Source organism: Tamandua tetradactyla, chromosome 14, assembly GCF_023851605.1.
Source record: "Tamandua tetradactyla isolate mTamTet1 chromosome 14, mTamTet1.pri, whole genome shotgun sequence".
Taxonomy (NCBI): Eukaryota; Metazoa; Chordata; class Mammalia; order Pilosa; family Myrmecophagidae; genus Tamandua; species Tamandua tetradactyla.
In genome coordinates this window covers 36998410-37020898 of record NC_135340.1, presented here as the reverse complement: position 1 = coordinate 37020898, position 22489 = coordinate 36998410, and the positions used below count along the sequence as shown (strand labels likewise).

At 34.9% G+C, this 22489-nt stretch overlaps 2 protein-coding genes across 2 annotated transcripts; both read right to left on the bottom strand.

Annotated features, from left to right (window-relative positions):
* Window positions 1–3080: 3080 nt before the first annotated feature.
* Window positions 3081–4019, bottom strand: LOC143654937 (olfactory receptor 4K14-like). Its single transcript, XM_077126554.1, has one exon. The coding sequence runs from the start codon at window positions 4017–4019 to the stop codon at window positions 3081–3083; it is 939 nt and encodes a 312-aa protein (XP_076982669.1).
* Window positions 4020–16961: 12942 nt separating this feature from the next.
* LOC143655311 (olfactory receptor 4K17-like) lies at window positions 16962–17894 on the bottom strand. Its single transcript, XM_077126692.1, has one exon. It carries the CDS (start codon window positions 17892–17894, stop codon window positions 16962–16964), a length of 933 nt encoding a protein of 310 aa, XP_076982807.1.
* Window positions 17895–22489: the final 4595 nt, after the last annotated feature.

The following is a 22489-nucleotide window of genomic DNA, read 5'->3' as shown; positions in this document are numbered from 1 at the left end:
AATGTTCTTAAAATAATGTTTATTCATTTGCTGTTCAACTTCAGGTCCATTTTCAGACCTGGAAAATTTATTTTATTTTTTATTTTTATTTTTAAAAAAAGAAAAAGAAAAAAGTTTATTTTTGTTTTAGATTTCAGCAGTTTCAAAGTGGAGTGGGCTAGGAGAACTCTTCATACTATCATACCAAAAGTCAAACTACAGAGGTGATTTCACATGACATGCTGACACTTACTAGAAGTTCAAATCTACATTTTCACTATCTCAGTTAAGAGCGGCCCTAAAGAACAGAGGTGAGGAACAATACCTCTAAGCACAGAAATTCAAAGAGTACATTTGGACCTCTACTTTGGCTAGAAACATGAATGTATATTGATTCATAAAAAATTACTAATGGTTTGGTTACCTGCTCAGACCTTAGAATGCATGGAATTAGCAAATTGGTGACAAAGAAATCTGGGAAATAATTCTTTGGCTTCCTGAAATGGGCACAGTTTTTTGAAAATCCAGTTACCCATTTTGAATATGCACCATAGAACAGCCTCTTCAGTGGAAGCTTTAGTAATCAGGCAGACAAATGACAAGTTCTGTGTAGGTTAGACTCTTTTCCTAGCCATCCCAAGGCTTGTTCAGTTCATCCCTTACAAAATGACAGGAATTGGAAGCCATGTGTTGGTAAGTAACCTGGACTATCTCAAAAGCTTGATGTGCCAGTCAGTACTGAAAAAGCCCAGTAATCCTGAGGCCATGATATAGCAAACTTCGTGGTAACTTGCCAGTCACCAAGTGGATTACATTGGGATATTTCCATCATGAAAGTAGTAGAAATTTGTTTTTATTGGAGTTAACATTTATCCCAGATACACTTTTTTTCTAACAATTAAAGTTTAGATTACATTCCCATTCATGTGTTTGAGGAATGTCTAATTGACAATCCTGGCACCTGTACAATTTTGATACTGATAAAGGAATTTATTTTAAAGTGAAATCAATGCAACAAATTCTGTGGTCATATTCTATATGACCATAGAATTCAATGGTCTTATATATACTTGATGATCCAGAAGGAGCTGGCATAATAAAACTATGGAATGGAATACAGAAAATTCCTATATGACTCCCATGGGGGAAAAATTCTTCATTCTCTGGATTTTGGAACCAACATATAAAAATTCCTCCTACTATTACACCTGAAATTTCATGCACAAAATATTTGCTTCTCACCCTCACAATTTTAAGCTCTACTTGTATCCTTAAAAAGGATGCTTCCACCAGGTTAGACAACAATATTTCCATTAAATTTGGAATTAAGACTGTAAGATATTTCAGGTTTTTTGTAATGGAGTGTGCACATCTACCAGTAATATATGTGGAGATGATTCCAGTAGAAACTATTAGGATTTTAGGAGAATCTGCCTATCTGATAATGTGTAAACAGTAAGCTCGGATATAATAATGAAAAGGTACTGAAATGTTTGAGTTGAGAGCATGTATTATTAAAGTATTATTAGGATTTATTATAAGATCATATAAGCTGTTTCTTTATATCCTTTTCCCTTACCCGTTTTAAAATTTCCAGGAAAGCCATACAAGTAGTCATTTATATTCAAGTTGGTCTTATAAGGACATACAAAAATATAAAGGTACCCAACAGCTTTGTAAGAAAAAATTACATAAAACAGAGAGTGAAGGCAAATGTGGTAAATAAAAATGTATAACCACAGTGAGTAGGAGAGGCTAGAGGCTATGTAGATACAACAAAATACTTTGCTATTAGTCTTTAAACACCATGAATTAAGTGGTGTTACATTCTCAATTTATACTACATGATCAAACTAGATTCCATATTATGCAGTTTCAAGGTTTATTTTTTATATTTTGTTAGATTAATGAGTTATATTCTGTATTTTATTCTTGGAAAGATCTACTATGCACTTTCTTTGTAGGATTTTTTTTTTGCATTTTGCAGTGTCTATAATGTATGACTCGTCCTAGAAAAAGATTCATCTCTGAATCTTATGTAGGCAGAAAAACAAGTCTATGTTACTTTGACAGAATTTAATTCACACTTATGTATCTCATTTTTTTCATTTGCAATATTGAATAACAGTAAAAGTATTTAAGTAATACCTAAAACAATGATATAGAGTAGGCACTCAATGATCATAACTGCATTTTCTTATTCTACAATTTTGTTTACATTGTTCCCATATTAAGAGAAATAAAAACCGCATATGTTCTTGTTTTATTTTAAAATTTTATTTTTAATTCTTTAAACTTAATTTCAATCTATTTAATATATAATTCTGTAAGAAAATCAAAATATTTTCTTTATGATTTAAATCATACATGTACATATCAATACATGTAAGGCATGATCCCTACCCTTAAGATTACATTTCAAGTGATTACATTCTACATAAATGGTTAGGGAGAATTTAAACCATAAATGTCAAATCTGGTGAGAGACTCAACTAAGGAAATGCCACTAGACTTTCAAGTTTTTTTACTTCTATTGAGCCAGTACAAACCAATATGGAATAACCATTGCTGTTACTGTGTATATTTTTACCACTTTCACTTCTCCACCTTTACTCTTCCCATTTTTTCCTGTTTGGGTAGGAAGATAGGTTAAGGAAAAAGTAATAATTTAGTAGCCTTTTAATAAAAGGTGAGTGAAAGGTTTGAGAGGAATGGTTGATGTTCTGGAAACACCTTATTTTCAAATGGAGATAGGAGAAGTTTCAAGGGAAATTAATGAAAATATGTTCCAAAAGAGAGATATATGGCTGTGCTGAAAGTATTTCAAAATTCTCATTGAACATATTTAAAGACATAGGCAGATTGACTGGGTAGTTTCTCCATAAAGGAGGATCATTAATATTTGGATTTGAGAGTAATGTTTCATGGTATTACATTGAATGATTAATATTTTTTGTAATTCCTTGAATTATATTAAACATATTCCTGCATTTGAAGATGGACATGACATGCATATATAAGCTAAATACCTGGAAATTTCAACCTAAATCACAGGGTCATTATGTTATCAAATTATAGTGCTCACATTAGATCCTGGAGCATTAAAAATTTCTCTTGAAATCTATGTAGGAGTTTCTATATCTCTTCATAGCATTTTTTATCTCTTTATTTCTCAGTGCATAAATGGATGGATTTAAAATCGGTGTGATAACAGAATAAAACACAGCAAGAAATTTGTCCACCCAAGTAACGCTGAGTGGCCACACATAAACGAAGATACAGGGCCCAAAGAAGAGTACCACCACCGTGATATGGGCAGTGCAGGTGGACAGTGCCTTCAATGCACCGGTTTTAGAGCTTTGGTGGACAGTTAAGAGAATATGTGTGTAGGAGATCAGTAACAGAATAAAGCAGGTCATGGCTAGGACCCCACTGTCAGAATTCATTAATATGCCCAAAGTATATGAATCCATACATGCAAGCTTGATCACCAGTGGTATATCACAGAAGAAGCTGTCTATTTCCCTGGGGCCACAGAAAGGTAGTTGCACAATCACAGCCATTTGACTCATGGCATGCACGAAGCCAATTGTCCAGGAAGCCACCACCAATCCAATGCACTTTTGCAAGCTCATAATGGTGGAGTAGTGCAGAGGCTTGCAGATGGCCACATAGCGGTCATAGGCCATCACCACCAATAGCACCATCTCAACCCCTCCAATAAAATGAACAAAAAGTATTTGACACATGCAGCCTCCAAAGGAAATGGTTTTGCTCTCCCTGAGAAAGTCTGTGATCATCTTAGGTGTGGTAACTGAGGAAAAAAATATATCAACAAAGGACAGGTTGGCCAACAAGAAGTACATGGGGGAATGGAGATGGAGGTCAGTGATGATTAAGATCATGATAACAATATTTCCAAATACAATGGTTAGGTAAAGCATCAAAAATATCATTAAGAGTAAAACTTGCATATTCCATGAATGGCTAAGTCCCAGCAGCACAAATTCTGAAACAACAGATTGATTTCCTCTATCCATTTTATTCAGGATTTACTTCAATAAAACCTAGAGAGAAAGGTAGATAGTCAGTTAATGGGTTGGGGATGGATATTTACTTTTAAAATTTTGCATTTACTTAAGAATTTTAGTATATGTATTTGAACATGAAAAGTACAATTATGCAGACAAATGTTAGCCACATATGCACAATTTTATGTTAAAAAGATGTTTGAATGACTAAGATTGTCTTCCCAGAGATGGATTCTTAAACAAAGAAGATAAGATTCTTATATGAAGATTTATTGTGGAAGTACCCTGAGGAGAAAATATGAGGAAAGCAGGAGAAGGTAACATGAAAGGGAAAGAAAAGTTTGTGTTCCACCTGTAAACTAGATTCAGTTTACTTGTTCAATAAAAAGAATCTGGGTAGAAATTTAGATTATGTCATATGCTTAGGAAGATGCTTTGGAACTAATATTGAAATTCAAAACAAAACATTACAGCTTTTTTGATTTGTATAACAGTGCCTTCAAGCCTCAGATGAATATTTTCTCTAAGAATCATAGCATTAAATCCCTAGATTTATGTGCTAAAATATATGGTGACTCAACCTTTAGAAAATATGATTTAAAAGGCTGTATAAAAATTATCCAGGCATGATGATCCTGATGTAATAAAAGGTACATAATATATCATTAACATAAATCAACAATTGAATTGAATTCATTTAGTTTATTAAATATGTCAAAAGTCATTTTGAGTGGACATGTGAAAAAAGGACTAAAAAGTGGAAGGAAACTCAGACTAATATTTTAACTTCAGGGGCTCTGAATAGAAATTCTCTGAAACTCAAGTATATCTGTAAATGCCATTTATCTTTTTTTATGTCATTAGATGCCAAGAAAATTCATAGAAATTGAAATATTGCAATCTCCTATAAATGTTACAAAAAGAAAAACTATAAAGTAAGAAAATAATACAGACACATATAAGCAAATTATACATCTGACTGTTAGGGCTATGTGAATTTTGAAGTTAAAACTTAATTGGTTATCAATTACTCACCTCTACATGTAACATTATTGCTTATATTGCTCTCTAGGTAAATTGAGAATTCTGATCATGTTGGAGAATTGAAAGATTATTGCCTGTTTCCTTTCACCCTTTATTTTCATTCTCCCTTGGCTCATTTCAATTTTGTGTGTCTCATCTTCCTTTATCCTTAAAAATTTTAAGGGTAGTACCAAGGAGAAGATACAAAAATGAAAATCATTACTTCGCTATAAGTACCAATATTCTGTTCTCCGATACTGAAAATCAGAAGCATAAATTAAAGATAGGTAATTTAATATTCAAACTGTAGGAAGTTTCTATTTGGGTTGATAGTAAAGTTTTGGTACTGCATGGTGGTTATGGTTGTACAACATTGTGACCATAAATAACACCGTAGAATTTTATATGTGAATGTGGTTAAAAGGAGATATTTTAGATTGTATATTTTATATTAGAATAAAGATTTTAAAATAAACATGGGGAAGTACAATACAAACATTGAACCCTATTGTAAACAATGGACTGTAGTTAATAGTCTAATTATAAAAATGTTCTTTCACGAAGTGCAACAAATATGCCACAATAATGCAAGGTATTAGTAATAGGGTGGTATATGGGAACTTGGTATTTTATGCATGATTTTTCTATAAATGTATAAATTCTCAAATAAAAATTTTAAAACAGTAGCTTTTTTCTAAAGAAATTAGGTGAAATATGCATTTGCTGTGGAAAAAGGGTTATGCAATAATAGTTTCAGAATTCACAAATAAACATATGTTCCATAGTAAGGGAGATTTACTTAATTTTAATGATAAAGTTCTGATGCTTTACTTGATTACATTTGACAGACTTGTGTTCTCTGAGGAACATGAGCAATTTCTCTTTCATCTTGAAATTTAACTTTTTATCAACACATATCTTTTCTGGATAACTTTTCAGTAAATGGTTCTGTATGCATTGGAAAAAATGACATAGGAGAGAGCTAACAGCAAAAATGGGAGTTCAAATATGCATGACAGTGGCATTTGTGAAAAGGCAAATATGTACATTCCTAAGAACAGTTTACCAAGAAGAATCACACTGCTTTTTAAAATTCATATTTTGTAATATTGGATAGTACTCTATTAATACTAATGTGATATTTAGAAAAGAAGTAGAAACCATGGACTTTTAAATTATTCACTCTTTTGCTCTCTCAATCTATTACTGATTCATCTTACTCTATTAGTGATTGCATCTCACTCTATTACTCACTCTATTCATCTTGCGACTATGCAATAAACCTGTTTCTGGTTCCATTTCCTCTCTTGTGAAAAACCAACCAACCAGCCAACAAAAAATATGCTCAATGTATTATGCTTGTTGTGAAAATAAATGAAGAAGACAAAGAGAACTTAAAACTTTCCTGAAACACAGACCAGGTTTAGTAAATACTACTTGTTCTCAGTCTGTCTTTTTATTTAAGTGAATCTTAAAGCAATACATTTGCAAAACTTACTGTCAACAAACACTATATAGTCAATGAACTTCTTTCTGAACCAAAATCAATCAGCCCTCTTTCTTTAAAATATACACTACTTAACCTTTCTCTGAATTAACATATAATATACTCAGCAACTTGGTAGAATGTACAAATGCAAAATATACATGCTGCTTGTTCTCAAAGAACATAAAATTGACTTCTCTTTATGTCCAAGGGGAATATTCAACATCTTAAGAGCACTTACGAAAGGCAATTATATGTTTGTGGTTAAATCACCTTTGAAATTCTTTGAGGGAGAATTTTCACAAATATGGGCACTGAAAAATCTGGGATTAATTAAATTGAAAAATTAAAGGAGATGAATTGGGTTGTTATTTTAGGGGCATTAAAATGTAGCACCAAAATTTTCATCCTCTTTTAGATGCAGTATCCTTTCATAAATATTTTTTATTTAAATGATAACCTCAAATCACTGTGAGAGTCTCAGAGTCAATACTTTACAAGGGGAAATTTGGACACAAAAAGTTATTAGATTTCCTGAGATACACATAGAATTGATAAGGTACCCAAGGAATATTCCATCTCCTCATTTTTTTTCTTGATTTATGTGTTTTAATGTTATCTTGTAGGAGCCAAGGGTTAAAACAAGACCTGCAGAATTTGTTGGGAGCAGCTTGCCTTAGGATGGTGACAGGAAACTGTGGAGATTGTTACCTTTTTAATTAGAGCAGTCTTGTAGTAAGAGAAAGTTTGTTTACCCCAAATGGTTACATTAAGTATGAAGAAAGTTAAGCACTTTGTTTTCTCAGGAAATGCAGGCATGCCTTTTGTTACCCTGAAGAATATAAGCAGGATCTGATTCAGAATAAAGCTGTCTGTTATCTGTTATGACTGAGCTTCGGACCTCCTGATCCCATCTGTCTCTTTCTCTCTGGTCATTTCTTAATATCCTTTGAACTCCGTTTCATAGGAAGCAACACTATCCCCTTTGTAACCCAGTTTTATATCACATCTTCCTGAATATGTAACTTCCTTTTATTTCTAGCTCTATGTTAAAAGTTGTCTTAGCTTTGTGTTTTTACCCTTATCTTTTAAAAAGGGAGGGGGCCATTAAATAAAAGAAGACTGAAAGCTGCTAATAATAAGTAGCCCTCAAAGAAATATCATCTTCCAAAGTGGACCTCAGAGCACGTCTGAGGCAGTGCATTATGTTGATGTGCAAACTAGTGTCAAACATGCTACTATGATTCCAGTCCTGGGTTAGGAGATGAAAACCTGCGAATTAACTTCTGAAGAGATCAGAAGCTAAACAAGTCATTCTTAACTACAAGCCTAACAGGCATGCATGGCACAGGTACATTGAAATATATTTTTAAATTATCTTAAGAGAATCAAAGAGACAGAAGATGACTTACCATATACAAATTTTCTCTGAGACCAGATTCCTCTGATATATTCTTGAGATGGCATCCATGTTTTGGAGGAGACAGTATCTGTGGGAGATCTTTCCCTCAGCCTGACCTATATCCACCATTGTAAGAAGCCCCATGGGTGAATTTTCCTATTCTATATTCTGTACAGAACAGGAATCAATGAATTAAATTACTTTGCATTTCTCTTGGGGACTTATGTGTTAATAATGATATAAACTTTAGTACACCCTTAAAATCAGAAAGAAGAGTCAAGAAAATTGCATATAAATCACATATAAAGCAGCTAAGAGTTAAAAATTAGTGAGGTTTTAAATAATTCTTCATTTGACCTTTAAGTGCTAAGTAGATGCTTTCTCCAATCTTGCTCTTTAACTAGATGTACAAAATTACATTCAATTAAAAGTTCAGTTCTAGTTGGAAGAGAAATCATATCCTGACCAGTAGGAACATGAGCATCAACAAAAAAAATTCAAAACGATCCTCAGTCAAGAATTTTCAGTTGTTACATGTTTTATATTTTTCCTACTATCTGCTTTATAATATACCTCAGTCTAATGAACAACTTTTCTGTGGATTTTTTTTGTTTCGTATGTACTTCATCAAAATAGTTTTATGAAAGTCTTTCCTTTCTCCAGTTTAGGTTGGAAGTGAAAGAATAAACAGTACATTGCTTTATAGCACATTAGGAAGTTAACAGAAGACAATAGACAGCCTCAATGGGCTTTGAAGAAATAAATGGGATGAAGGAGAATGTGAAGTACCATTATATTTGTCTTTATATTACTGGAAAATCCCAAAACAAAAGAAGATAGGCTTTGGAGTTTTTATGAAATATAATAAGTTGTTTATTATGTGTTGAATACTGCTATACTATTTTATAAATGGTATAATGAGGAAATGCAAATGGAATGATAGACAGTGTCCTACTCCAACAGGTATTTAAGGGATGTAATTCTGTGCATCCATAATTTGGTAAATAGGGAAATTCCATTGATTTAGTAAAGAAGTAGTGCTGATTCTTAAACATGCTCTCTTCTAGGCATGGGTAACAAGGCTCAATGAGGTTGAATCACTCAGCTCTTTTCTCATCGCCATCATTTATCAGAGTTGGTGCCTTTGCTGCAATATTTTAAGATAACTTCAAATGAGTCCCTTCAGGCTCTATCCCAGACATATACACCTCCTGCTTCAATAGCTCACAGCTCCAAGGTTGGAATGCACTACATTCCATGTCCACCATCCCATCCCCACTGGCTAGAGCTTCACTTTTATCCACATTACCCTCCTAGCAACGGTGGAGGAATTTTATTTCTATACAACCTTGCTAATGCTTGTAATATTCCTTTTTTTTTGTTTGTAGTCATTCTGATCAGAGTGATATGACATCTCATTAAAGTTTTGTTAATGCTTTTTATTGTTACATATGACATATACACAAAGAAAAGAAAGAAAAATCAATGATTTTCAAAGTACATTTCAACAAGTAGTTACAGAACAGATTTCAGAGTTTGTTTTGGGTTACCATTCCACTATTTCAGATTTTTCTTTCTAGCTGCTCCAAAATACTGGAGGATAAAATAAGTATTTTTTTTATTTCCCATGAAAAATTAGAAATATACAAAAAAGCAATAAATTTCAAAACACATTGCAACAATTAGTTGTAGAACAGATTTCAGAATTTGGAATGGGTTTCAGTTCCACAATTTAAAATCCCTAATTCTAGCTCCTTTAAGATACTGGAGACTAAAAGAAGTATCAGTCTAATGATTCAGAAAATATACTTGTTTGTTAAACACTATCTTCTCTGTATATCTCCACCATCAACTTTGATCTTTCTCCCACTCTTTAGGGGTATTTGGACTACGCCCATTCTAACTTTTTCATGCTGGAAGGGGCTGTAAATAATATGGGATAGGGGATGGAACCAGTTAATGTTCTGGGGAGGCTGAATTCTCCATGTTTTAAGATTCATAAAGTTACTCAAGTGCATGGAAGTTTTGTAGAACCTTATATATTGCTCTATATGTTCTTTAGGATTACTTGGAATGGTTTTGATTAGAGTTTGCCAAATTATGATAGGTAGCAATGTCTAACTGAAGTTCGCCTAAGAGTGATCTCCCCAGTAGCCTCTCATATTATTTGAACTCTCTCAGCCACTGCTGCTTTATTTTTACACTTTTTCCCCCTTTTGGTCAGGATGGCATTTTTCACATGGTACAAGGGCCAGACTCATCCTTGGAAGTTATCTCTCCTGCCACCAAGGAGAATTTCACCTCTAGATGTCAGGTCCCATGTACTACTGCCTTTTGAGGGACAATGTGGCTTGGTACAGAATTCTTGGCTGGAAGTTTTTCTCTTTCAGGATCTTAAATACATCATACCAATGCTTTCTCACCTCCATAGTGCCAGTTGAGAAGTCCAAACTCTGTCTTATGTGGTTTCACTTGTATGTATTTGATTGTTTTGCTCTTGCTGGTTTCAGGATTTTCTTCTTCTCTTCAACCTTTGACAGACTGATTAGTATGTGTTTTGGGGAAGGCCTATTTGGATTTATTCTATTTGGAGTTTGTTGGGCTCCTTTGATTTGCATATTTATTTATGTCCTTTATAAGGGTTGAGAAGTTTTTTCCCATAAGCTCTTCCACTAATTTTCATAACCCTTTACTCTTCTCCTTCTGGGACACGGATGATTCTTAGACTTGTGTACTTTCTTTTGCTCATCATTTTCCTGAGATCCAATTCAAAATTTTTCCATCTTTTTTACCATTTGCTCTTTTATGTGTTTGAATCATTTGTTCTATCCTCTATTTCAGTCATTCTTTCTTCTGCATTTTCAAATCTTCTGTGGTGTGTCTCTAGTATATATTTTACTTGGTTTGCAACATTTTTAATCTCTGTGATATCTGCTATTTTCTACGTATTCTTTTAAATTCCTCTTTATCCTCTTCTAGTGTCTTCTTTAATTTGTTATGTCATCAATCACCTGACTGATTTTATTTAGCAAAGTTAGATGAACATCTCTGATTATTGTTCCAAGGTCTGTATCTCCTCTGTTGTTTTAATTTGGTCATTAGACTGTGCTATATCTTTCTGCATCTTGATATGCTTAGTGATCTTTGGTTGCCTTTGAGGGATGTAAATATCTTGATAGATTTACTTTAGATATTGATTTCCCTCAGTAGTCTAATGCTTTGTATTTGCAAGATGGATGTGGAGCAAGATGGGGGTGGGGCACAACAATGTAGTGATGGGTTGCAGCACTGGAATAGGCACAGGTTGGGGGTACTACATTGATACCTGAGAGCATGGAATTCATAGTGCAGGGTCTTGGAGGTGTGGTTCAGGGTCCATGGGGATGGGGTGCAGCTTATGCAGGCCTTGGAGCACAGTACCAGGATGAAGCATGAGGGACACAGATGTAGGGTGTGGTAGGAGGTAAATGGAGGGCCTGTGCAGATACACAGGGGCTGTTGCACAGGCAGGATGTAGGTAGGTGCATGGAATGTGGGGTTCATGGATATCAGGGTGTGGGGTAGGTGGCCCAGAATTGGAGATCTCATTGATGTTTGCTTGTTTTTTTTTGTTTTTGTTTTTTTTGCTTGAGAAGACTCCAGGAATTGAATGCAGATTTCAGGCATGGCAGGCGAGAATTTTGCCTGCTGAACCACCATGGCTTATCCCATTCCACTGAGTGGTTTTTTTTTTTTCCTCCATTCTGTTTTGATGTGCATTTTCCTAATAATTAATGATAGTTAAAAACTTTTGTGCTTCTTAACATTTGTATATTTACCTTATGGAAATATCAAACTCATGCTCTTTGCCCATTTTAAAATTGGGTTGTTGAACTTTCTGTTGTTTTGTTGCAAGTTCTTTATATTTTATGGATACTAGACACCTCTAACATTTATTATTTGCAAATGGTGTTTCATATTATATAGGTTATCTTTTCTATTTTTTGGTAATGACCTTTGAGGCAGAAAAGTTTTAATTTTGAAGAAATCTAATTTTTCTATTTTTTGTTTGTTGCTTGTACTTTTGTGTTATATCTAAGAATTAATTGTCTAATCCAAGATCATGAAGATTTACCACTATATTTTCTTCTAATAAGTTTTTGGCTTTAACTCTTGTATTTGGATGTTGCCCCATTTTGAGCTAATCACATATGGTGGAAGATTGTGATCAGATTCATTCCTTTATATGTGGCCTCAAGTAATCTGGTCTAAAGCACTCCATTTAACATTTCCTGTAAGGCAGGTTTATTTGGAATGCAGTCTATTAGCTCTTGTTTATCTTGGAATATCTTTATTTCTTCCTTATTATTGGGATAATTTTGCAGGGTACAGAATTCCTGGTTGACAGTTTTTTCAGCATGTTAAAATTTTCTTCCCACTTCTTTCCTACTTGTTTTGTTTGGGATTTAAATTAAGCAGTTAATCTTTATGGCAAATGTTTGTACATGAGAATTCACTTTTCTCTTGCTGCTTTAAAAAAGTCTATATGTCATTTTCTTTCAAGAATTTGGTTAAATGCATTTCAATGTGGATCTCTTTTCTTTTATATGTCTTGGAATATATTAAGCTTCTTGGATGTGTAGGTTTATGTTCTTATCAAATTGGGTAACTTTTTCTTCCATCATTTCTTTAAATATTCTTTCTGCTCTTTTTTCTCTCTCTCCTCTCACTTTGGGATACCCACTATGCCTATGTTGATATACTTGATGGTGCCTTACAGTTCTCATGGGCTCTGAGAATTTTTCTTTATTCTTTCATTAATTGACACAACTTCAAGTTTGCTGATTCTTTATTTTGCATGTGGAAATATGCTATTGTAATTCTCCAATCAGCTTTTCATTTCAGTTATTGTACTTTTCGACTCTACAATTTCCCTTGGGTCACTTCTTGAATATCTAACACTTTATTGATATTTTCTATTTGTTTCTACACTGTTCTCTTGGTTTCCTTTAGCTTTTTATCCACAGTTTCCATTAGCTTTTGAACATATTTAAGACAATTGACTTAGAGTTGTTTTCTTGTGCATACTATATCTGTCTTCCCTAAAAGGATTTCTGTAAGTTATCCTTGTAAATGGATTATAGATTTTTGTTTCTTCATATGCTTTGCTATTTTTTTGTCCAAAACTTAACGTTTTAAATATTGCAATAGGGTATATCTGGAAATTAAAATTTCCCCTTCCCCAGGTTTTCTATAGTCTTAGTGACCTTCATTATGCTTATTGATGAATATTTTTTTTCATGTGTGTTCTCTAACGTTCTTGTACCTTTCACTTATGTTTGGCTAGTGTTTTGGCATAGATTTCCTTTAACATCAAGAGGAAAAAGGAAAAAATATATATGAGAAAGAGCAGAAAAAAATTAATGAACAATATAAAAATAATGTGTCTCCTGTTGTTTGTGGATCGACTGTTTCTGGACACTCCTCCAATGCTTAGTGAGGCGATTGACAACCTAACCTAAATGTTAAAAAAACAAAAACAGAAAAAATATCTTCCCAGCTTTTCCTTTTATATTTACCCTAGCTGTATCTTTATACAGAGAGTGTGTTTCTGGTAAGTAGCATAAATTTAGGTCTGTATTTCTAATGTGCATTGGTCATTTTCTTATTTTCTGATCTCTTTTGTTGGCTTTAGTATCAGAGTAATACTGCCTCCATTAAATGTTAAAAGTGATGCATATTCCTCCATTGTGAAATTGATATTGTAACTTTCTTAAATAATTAGCAGAATTCATCAGTGAATTCCTCTAGGCATGAGATTTTCTTTCTTGGAAGTGTTTTTAATAACTAATGCAATCTGTTTGCTTCTTATAGATCTCATATTTTTCACTTTTTTGGAAGTAGCTTTCAGTAATTTTTGTCTTTCAGGACATTTTTCTATTTCATGTAAGTTATCTAGTTTGTTGTCAAACAGCAAATATACAATTCCTTTATAATACTTTTTTATTTCTGTATGGGTGGTAGAGATCTCCCACACTCTGATATTTATTGTTTTCTAAAATGGGACTGGGGCATGGATTTCCCATATTCCACTCCAAATATTTTCAGCTCCCTCAGGCAGGGCCATGCAGCTGTCAGTCCTTCCAACCTCACATATTCATACAAGGCAGAACCTCTATAACATAGAGCCTGAACTAAGGAACTGAAGGGATGGGAGCTACCAGGTTTCATATCCCTATTTGGGCCAAAAAGGAATACCACCTCTGTGTTCCAGGAATCAAGCTAGAAGGGGTTGAAGTTGGCTATTCTCACAGGTTACCTCACTTGTTCAGGTAAAATTTTCACAACCTATTGCTGGGGAGAATGGGAGCAGCCTCTGGCTTAAATGTCACACCATTCCAATATCCTAATTACCTTCCATCTGTTTTATTGAATGAATTCTTCACAAAAGTTTTGTATGGCCTTTGGTCAATTTTAAAGGACTTTAAATGTTGTTTTAGGGGATTTTTATCGAGTTTTAATTTTTTTTTCAAGGAAGATGATCTGCTCAGTCATTCATGCAGCCATTCTGAAAGTCCTGCCTCTATTTTTGTTTTCTATGCTTATTTTCTTTTCATTGCTCAGAAATTGTCCTTTGTAAGAATACATTGCATTGTTTACCCATTTGCTAGTTGATGAACATTTGAGTGACTTCAAATTTGGCAATTATGATTTGAGCTATTATGAACATTTGCTTGTTTCTTACTGTGGAACAAACATAAATTGATTTCTTTTAGAACGTGATACACATGTGTGGTACCTTGAAGTTATGTACCTCAGAAAAAAATGTTCTTAATCTGAATCCTTTCCTGTGGACCTGAACTCATTATAAATAGGAAATTTTGGTGAAGTTACATTAGGTAAGGTGTGCTGCAGCTGAATCAGAATGAGTCTTAATCCCACTACTGGAGAACTTTCTTTAGAAGGCCACAGAGAAAGAAGCCACAGTACAAAATAAAAACTTGTAGGTCAACAGAACATAAAAGAGAGAGAAGAAACAACCATATACATTGCCATATGATAGAAAAGACAAGGAATTGCAAAGATAGCTGGGCAACCTGAAGATACTGACCCTGGGAGGCAGCAGGCATTCTAACCTCTTAATCCATGAATCAATATCTTCCTGATACTAAGGCAACATATTCTATTGTATTTGTTTTAGTAGCTAGGAAATAAACACACCCTAGATAGCATTGACTACTAGTTCTAGACCTCTAACTAGAGCCCAATAACTGATTTTCCAATATCACAAGAAGTTTCTTCACAGCTGTGTTTTCTTTTTGGGCATTGCTCCTAATGTTATACAGTATGATAAAAGCAAGTGCAAAATGATTTCAAAATAGGCAAAATCTATGCATCTCAGGGCTTTTGCCATTTTCTTCTGAACTTTTTCCCTATGTATTCAAGTTCTTCATGCCCAGGAGGACATCATTTCCCTAGGGCTTCAATCTTGGCTGGGTGTTGTAGAAAAATGGAATCAATAAACTCATTTCTGATATAATATACATGGCTAAAACCAAGGAAATATGTTACTGTTTGCATATTTTTGTGCATTGAAATTGTTTTCTGGGGACAGTTGAGGTCATCAGATAGCTTGCTGGTCTATGTATAAAACTGTCCCTGCACTTCCATCTCTGGAAGTGGGTATGAGCCCGAGCTATATAATGTAATAGGGAACTCTGTTTTTTTGTGAAATATGAAAGAGTTCTCTAGAACCCTACTTTCCTTCCTAGAATCTGTTACTTGTTTTGAATGAACCAGATAATATTCTTTCATAGTGCCTAGCATTCTTATTCTATTTATATTATGGCTGAGCGGTTAGTGGTGGAAGCATTTATCTGTGTACATTTATAGTAGAAGGGCTTCTGAGTTCCTGTCTGTTGTGCTGTTTGTGTTTTAGTTATGGTTCACTTTCACAAATTCTTGATTTGCTTTGTGGAATGCAAGATTATCTTCATTTTCTCTCAATGAGACTGGAGAAAAGAATGCCTAAGAGAATTGGAATTTATTGGAAATGTATTCTAAAATAACTTGCTCATAAACATAATAGACATCCAGAAAATTCAGTGCTCAACTTTTTCCTTACATTAAAACAACACAAAATATTTCCTTGTTGTGGATTTATTCAGATCATTTTATTTTATTGACAGAATGCACAGAATTATTTTCCTATTTCCTTCTGTATCTGTAACTGGAGTTGGTGTTAGTACCTGAAATTTCTTTACTAAGGTAGCAAGGTCTTCCTTAATCATTAAACTCTATTTTTATAATTATGGTCAAAGGGTATGTGAAAGTAGAGAAAATTATCTACCAAAACATATATATTGTTTTTTGTTGTCACCACTGGACTTTGCCTAGGATTATATTTGTTTAAAAGATAAAATTATTTACAGCTGCTGATTTTTATATCTTATATCATTTTCACATGTTACAGAGGGAATGAAATTAAAAATTGTAAAATATATTTGCAGAGTCACAGCTTGAGAAATTCTATAGAATCTTGTTTCATTAATGGGAATTAATACAGTTGAAACCTATATGTCAATATATTAATTTCTTGGAAAGTAATAATAGTCATTTAATATTAGAAGTCATTATTTTAAATTCATACTATTTTTAAGAAAAAAGTCAATGTCTTTTCCGGAATGCATAGTTTTTTGAATCAGTACTTATTTTTTTGAAGTGCAGTATTATTACATGGGACGATGGGAGTAAGATTTGGTAATACCAACAGACTTAAGGAACGTATACAAACCCCTCTTAGATTGGAGGCAACAGGAAAAATGAGTATACACTGATGGTGTAAGTAGATACTGAAACTCAGAATTTATGCCTTCTTAGGAGACACCAAAAGTATTTATCAATTGATTCTTTCTTGATTGTACATCAAGAAAGTAAATGATTTTTATATTCTTGCTGTCTTCCTCACTTGTTCAATATGAATAAAATTATTTTATTTTTAGAAAGAATTCTTAGAGCATTAAATATATTATTTCTAATTAAATTATATTTTTAACCTATATCACTTGTTAGGAGCTCCAAAAACACTCCAGAGTTTCTTCATAGCTGACATCATTTCTCTGTTTCTCAGAGTGTAGATAATTGGATTCAAGATGGGAGTGACAATGGTGTAAAATATAGCAAAGAACTTATCCACAGAGTGGTTGCTTAAGGGCCAGATATAGATGAAAATACATGGGCCATAGAAGAGAATTACCACTGTAATGTGAGCCATCAAGTTAGATTGGGCTTTGGACTGCCCAGTAGATGTATGGTTCTTAATGGTAATGAGGATAAGGCTGTAGGAGATAAGCAAAATCATGAAACAGCTCAGGGATATCATTCCACTGTTGGCAACAATGACAATCTGTACAATGTAAGTATGTATACAGGCAAGCTTAGTAACCATAGGAAGGTTACAGTAAATGCTGTCCAACACATTAGGGCCACAGAATGGCAGGTTCACAACAAAAGGTATCTGAAGCCCTGAGTGAAGAAGACCTGAGAACAATGAGGCCTCTACCAGTGAAACACACACTTTTTTGTTCATGATGGTCATGTAGTGTAGGGGCTTACAAATGGCCACATAACTGTCATATGCCATGGAGACCAAGAGTACCATTTCAACCCCACCCAGTAAGTGAAGGAGAAAGATCTGAGTAAAACATCCAGCAAAGGAAATGGTCTTATGCTTTTTAACCAAGTTCACAATCATCTTAGGGGTGGCAAAAGAAGCAAGGGTCATATCCACAACAGAGAGGTTCCCAAGGAGAAAGTACATGGGGGTGTTCAGGTTTGGGGTAGAATACACTGTGACAACAATGAGAAGGTCCCCCAAAACTGTGGCTACATCGATAATAGAGAAGAGTGGAAAGAGAAGAAACTGAATATGCTGTGAACTCGTGAGTCCTAGCAAAATGAATTCTGATACTTCAGACTGATTGAATTTCTCCATGGACTCCACTGTATAGTTTATGCTGGGATGACCTGTAGAGAAAAAAAGAGAGGGCAGTAATTCCATGGATATTGCCAAGCTTTATAGTCTTATGGACCCTTCAACATTCTTATTTGATTTAGAAATTTAATGTCATTTCCTACTATCTCTAAGAGGGAGGAAAAAAACTGAAAACTTATAACCTCCTGGAAAACCCTAACTGTAGCTTATAAACAATACCCTGAACAGATTTATTAGTTCCCTTAAGCAATCTGTAAACCCAGAGTCATGTGCTTCATTTTCTTAGGTGAAAGGAAATGCTCCCATCATCCATGAGTTTGTTTTTGTGAAGTGAGATCCTTTAATTTGAATCTTTCAGGGAAAATTGAGACTCTGCAAAACCTCTTTAAAATTCTAATTTAGGTGACTCAGAGTGTTACCTCTCTCCAAAACTACCTTAAGAGGATATATTCTTAGTTCTAAATCAATCCCACTGTTTAAGGATTTTAATGCAACATATTTGAAGCTGTTCTTGATAAAAGAGTAAAATGAGGTTTGGAGTACACAAGCGTTCTTTCTTTTCCTTCTTAAATTCCCAGCAACCAGTAAGTGGGTTTAATCTGGAAATGCCTATGAAGCCTCTATGGTAGACATATTATTTTCAAAGGTAATTGTTATTTCCCTGTGTCTACTGTGGCTGAAACCCACTTTCTCACAAAGGTTTTATAAAACCCAAAAGTTGAAAAGGCACCTTGTGGTTAAGCAGCAGTGATGAATGTTCAAGGTCTCTGAGCAGCTCCATCATTTCAAACAAAGGTCACATATTATGGAATGAGCATTAAAAAAGTGAATACAAACGGTATTATCTGTGGCATTTAGATGTCTTTCTTCATGCTTTCAGCTACTATGCCACGTCCCATCCCAAAGACTAAAACTCCATACTTTAAATGACCAGATTTTCCATTTTCTTCATCAGGCACCCACTCACACTCATGAATGTGTCACTGACCTGAAGATGAGAGAGAGGAGTAGCACCTATTCTAGAAGCCTCAGGCTGGGGAAAGCAATCTCTTTACTTGCTACATTCAAAATTGGTAAACCATGGTGGTCTATAGAGAAGGCTATATTGTATGCATGTGTGAATACGTGTGTGTGTACATGTGTATGATATTGCAGAAAATTGTATCTGAAGGGGTCAATTAACAACACAGGAGAGAGAGAAGAGATAGAAAGCTATAATAGCTATGCCTGAATTAAGATGTGAGAAAAAGCAGCACGGTATTTTGAAAACATTTAACTAAAGTTGGAAATCTGGGACTGAGAACCAACTTTCCCTTGAAGAGCTGGTTCATCTTTTTTTCTGGGCCTCATGTTTCCCATCTGAAAAACAAAGTGATTGATCTTGATCTTTGGGTTTCTATTCAGCCTCAATATTTGAAGTGTCTATTATTCTTTTCCCATTTCAGTTTTTTTTAATTTCTTATTAGCTCATTTGATTTTTACTTTGAATTAACTCATATAAATATCTGATACAGCCTGTCTAGCAAATTTTTGTTTAGAAGTTTCTCTGTGATAAGTCCTTTATCTCCTTTCTTAGGTAGAATTTTCTTTCTTGTTTGTGACATTTTCTCTAAGCCATATACCTACTGTACTTTTTCGAACAGAGGGTCCAACTGTAAATTTTGCTCCCTAATACTCATGTCACCTGGTCGTCTCTTTGTGCTTGTCCTTCCCCTTAAACGTAAGTTAGTCTCTACATTGTTTATTAATTTAAAATATTTCAAAACCTTAAAATGTGCTGAACAGGGCAGGCCATGGTGATTCACCAGGCAGGAATGCTTGTCTGTGATGCCAGAGGACCCGGGTTCAATTCCCGGTGCCTGCCCATGTTAAAACAAATGTGCTGAACTGTTCAGATTGATCTTCTATTTCTCATAATTTATGCCAAGATAATGATTATGGATTGATTATCCAATCCTCATGGCAACATTATTTATACAAAAATTTGATGCAGAGAACAACTACTAAATAACCAGAAACAATAGAGGAGAGCTCCTGGAGCCACGATAGTGACTGGACACACAGCATACCCCAGTCTGGACCAGCTGGACTGGCTGCAAGTCTCTAGAACAGTGACTTCCCCAAGCCACGGAAGCTCCCCATGCCGGGGTGGCCGGGCTTGGCACCCCTCCCCCACAGGCAGCTTCCCAGAGGGAAAGGAAAGACACTCTAACAGGAGCATGGACTGAGTCCAACCAAACACCAATTGTGGCATTAATAAAAAAATTCTGACTACTAAAAATAGGCTTGCAGCTCAGGTGAAACTGGTCAAGGCAGAGGTCGGCTATTGGGCTAAATGAAAAAGAGGAAAGGGGACTAAAAGGAGGCTTTCATGGCTGTTTATATGGAGGCTTGGCTGCCTCTGGATTCAGCAGCAGGATTGCACAGGCTGTAGCAGCCCCATGCTTACGCAGAGGCAGGCTGCTTTCAGGGCTGTCTCCCTCTTGACCCTTCCCCAGGGGAGGGGTGAAACGCAACTTGGGTGGAGTCCCTCTGTCGAAGATTTCAGACCCCAGGGCTTGGTGGCTTGAAACCATTAAAACTGGCCTACAACCTTTCCTCTGTCTCCACCACACCCCCAGCAGGGAGAGTCTTCCAAAATTAAAGGAGCCACATCTTTTGCTGGTAGGACCCGCAGGCAGACAAGCAACACATACTGGGCAGGATAAGAAAAACAGAGCGCAGAGACTTCACAGGAAATTTTTTCAACATGCTGGGTCTCACCCTCAGGGAAAACTGATGCAGGTGACTTCTTCCGCCCAAAAGGAGGCCAGTTTATTCCGGGAAAACCTGGCTGGAGTATGTAATACCTATGTAGACCCTCCTAAGGGTGGGGAGGGAAAAGGCACCTTACAAGAAGGACAAGAAACAAGAAAACAAGAACTGAAAAATTACCCTCTGTTAAACAAAACTTAAGCTAGAGGCCCAGAAAAAGCTGAACTGAAGGTCAATGAACAGATAGACAACAAACTCATCTAGTAAGAAAACCCTAGGTAAGATAAGTGAAAGCAAACTCCAGAATAAACTAATTAAGGTAATTAAATGTCCAGACGCCAGCAAAAAAATAACAAATCACACAAGGCAAATTGAAGATATGGCTCAGTCAAAGGAACAAGCCAATAGTTCAAATGAGTTACAGAAGCTAAAACAAGTAATTCTGAATATACTAACAAAATTGGAAAACCTCTTCAGAAACCAAATCAATGAATTGAGGGCAGACATGAAGAAGGCAAGGAATGAACAAAAAGAAGAAACGGAAAGCCTGAAAAAACAAATTGCAGAACTTATGGGAATGAAAGAGACAGTAGAAGAGATGAAAAAAGCAGTGGAAACCTACAATGGTAGATTAAAGAGACAGAGGTTAGAATTAGTGAACTGGAGGATGGAACATCTGAAATCCAAAAAGAAACAAACTATAGGGAAAAGAATGGAAAAATATGAGCAGGGACTCAGGGAATTGAATGATAATATGAAGTGCACAAATAACGTGTTGTGGGTGTCCCAGAAGGAGAAAAGTAGGGAAAAGGAGGAGAAAAACTACTAGAAGAAATTATCACTGAAAATTTCCCAACTCTTATGAAAGATGTAAAATTACAGATCCAAGAAGTGCAACGCATCCCAAAGAGAATAGATCCAAACTGACCTTCTCCAAGACACTTACTAGTCAGAATGTCAGAGGTCAAAGAGAAAGAGAGGATCTTGAAAGCAGCAAAAGAAAAGCAATCCATCACATACAAGGGAAACCCAATAAGACTATGTGTAGATTTCTCAGTAGAAACCATGGAGGCAAGAAGACAGTGGGATAATATATTTAAATTACTAAAAGAGAAAAACTGCCAACCAAGATTTCTATATCCAGCAAAATTATCCTTCAAAAATGAGGGAGAAATTAAAACATTTTCAGACAAAAAGTCACTGAGAGAATTTGTGGCCAAGAGACCAGCTCTGCAAGAAATAATAAAGGGAGCACTAGAGACAGATACGAAAAGACAGAAGAGAGAGCTGTGAAGAAGAGTGTAGAAAGAAGGAAAATTAGATATGATATATAAAATACAAAAGGCAAAATGGTAGAGGAAAGTAATACCCAAACAGTAATAACACTAAATGTTAATGGACTGAACTCCCCAATCAAAAGACATAGGCTGGCAGAATGGATTAAAAAAACAGGATCCTTCTATATGCTTTCTATAGGAAACACATCTTACTCCCCAAGAAAAAAATTGTTTGAAAGTGAAAGGTTGGGAAACGATATTTCAAGCAATTAATAACCAGAAAAGAGCAGGAGTAGCTATACTAATATCCAACAAATTAGACTTCAAATGTAAAACAGTTAAAAGAGACAAAGAAGGATATTATCTACTAATAAAAGGAACAATTCAACAAGAAGAAATAACAATCATAAATATTTATGCACCAAACCAGAATGCCCCAAAATACGTGAGGCATACACTGCAAATTCTGAAAAGGGAAATAGACACATCTACCATAATAGTTGGAATCTTTAATTCCCCACTCTCATCAATGGACAGAACATCTAGACAGAACATCAATAAAGA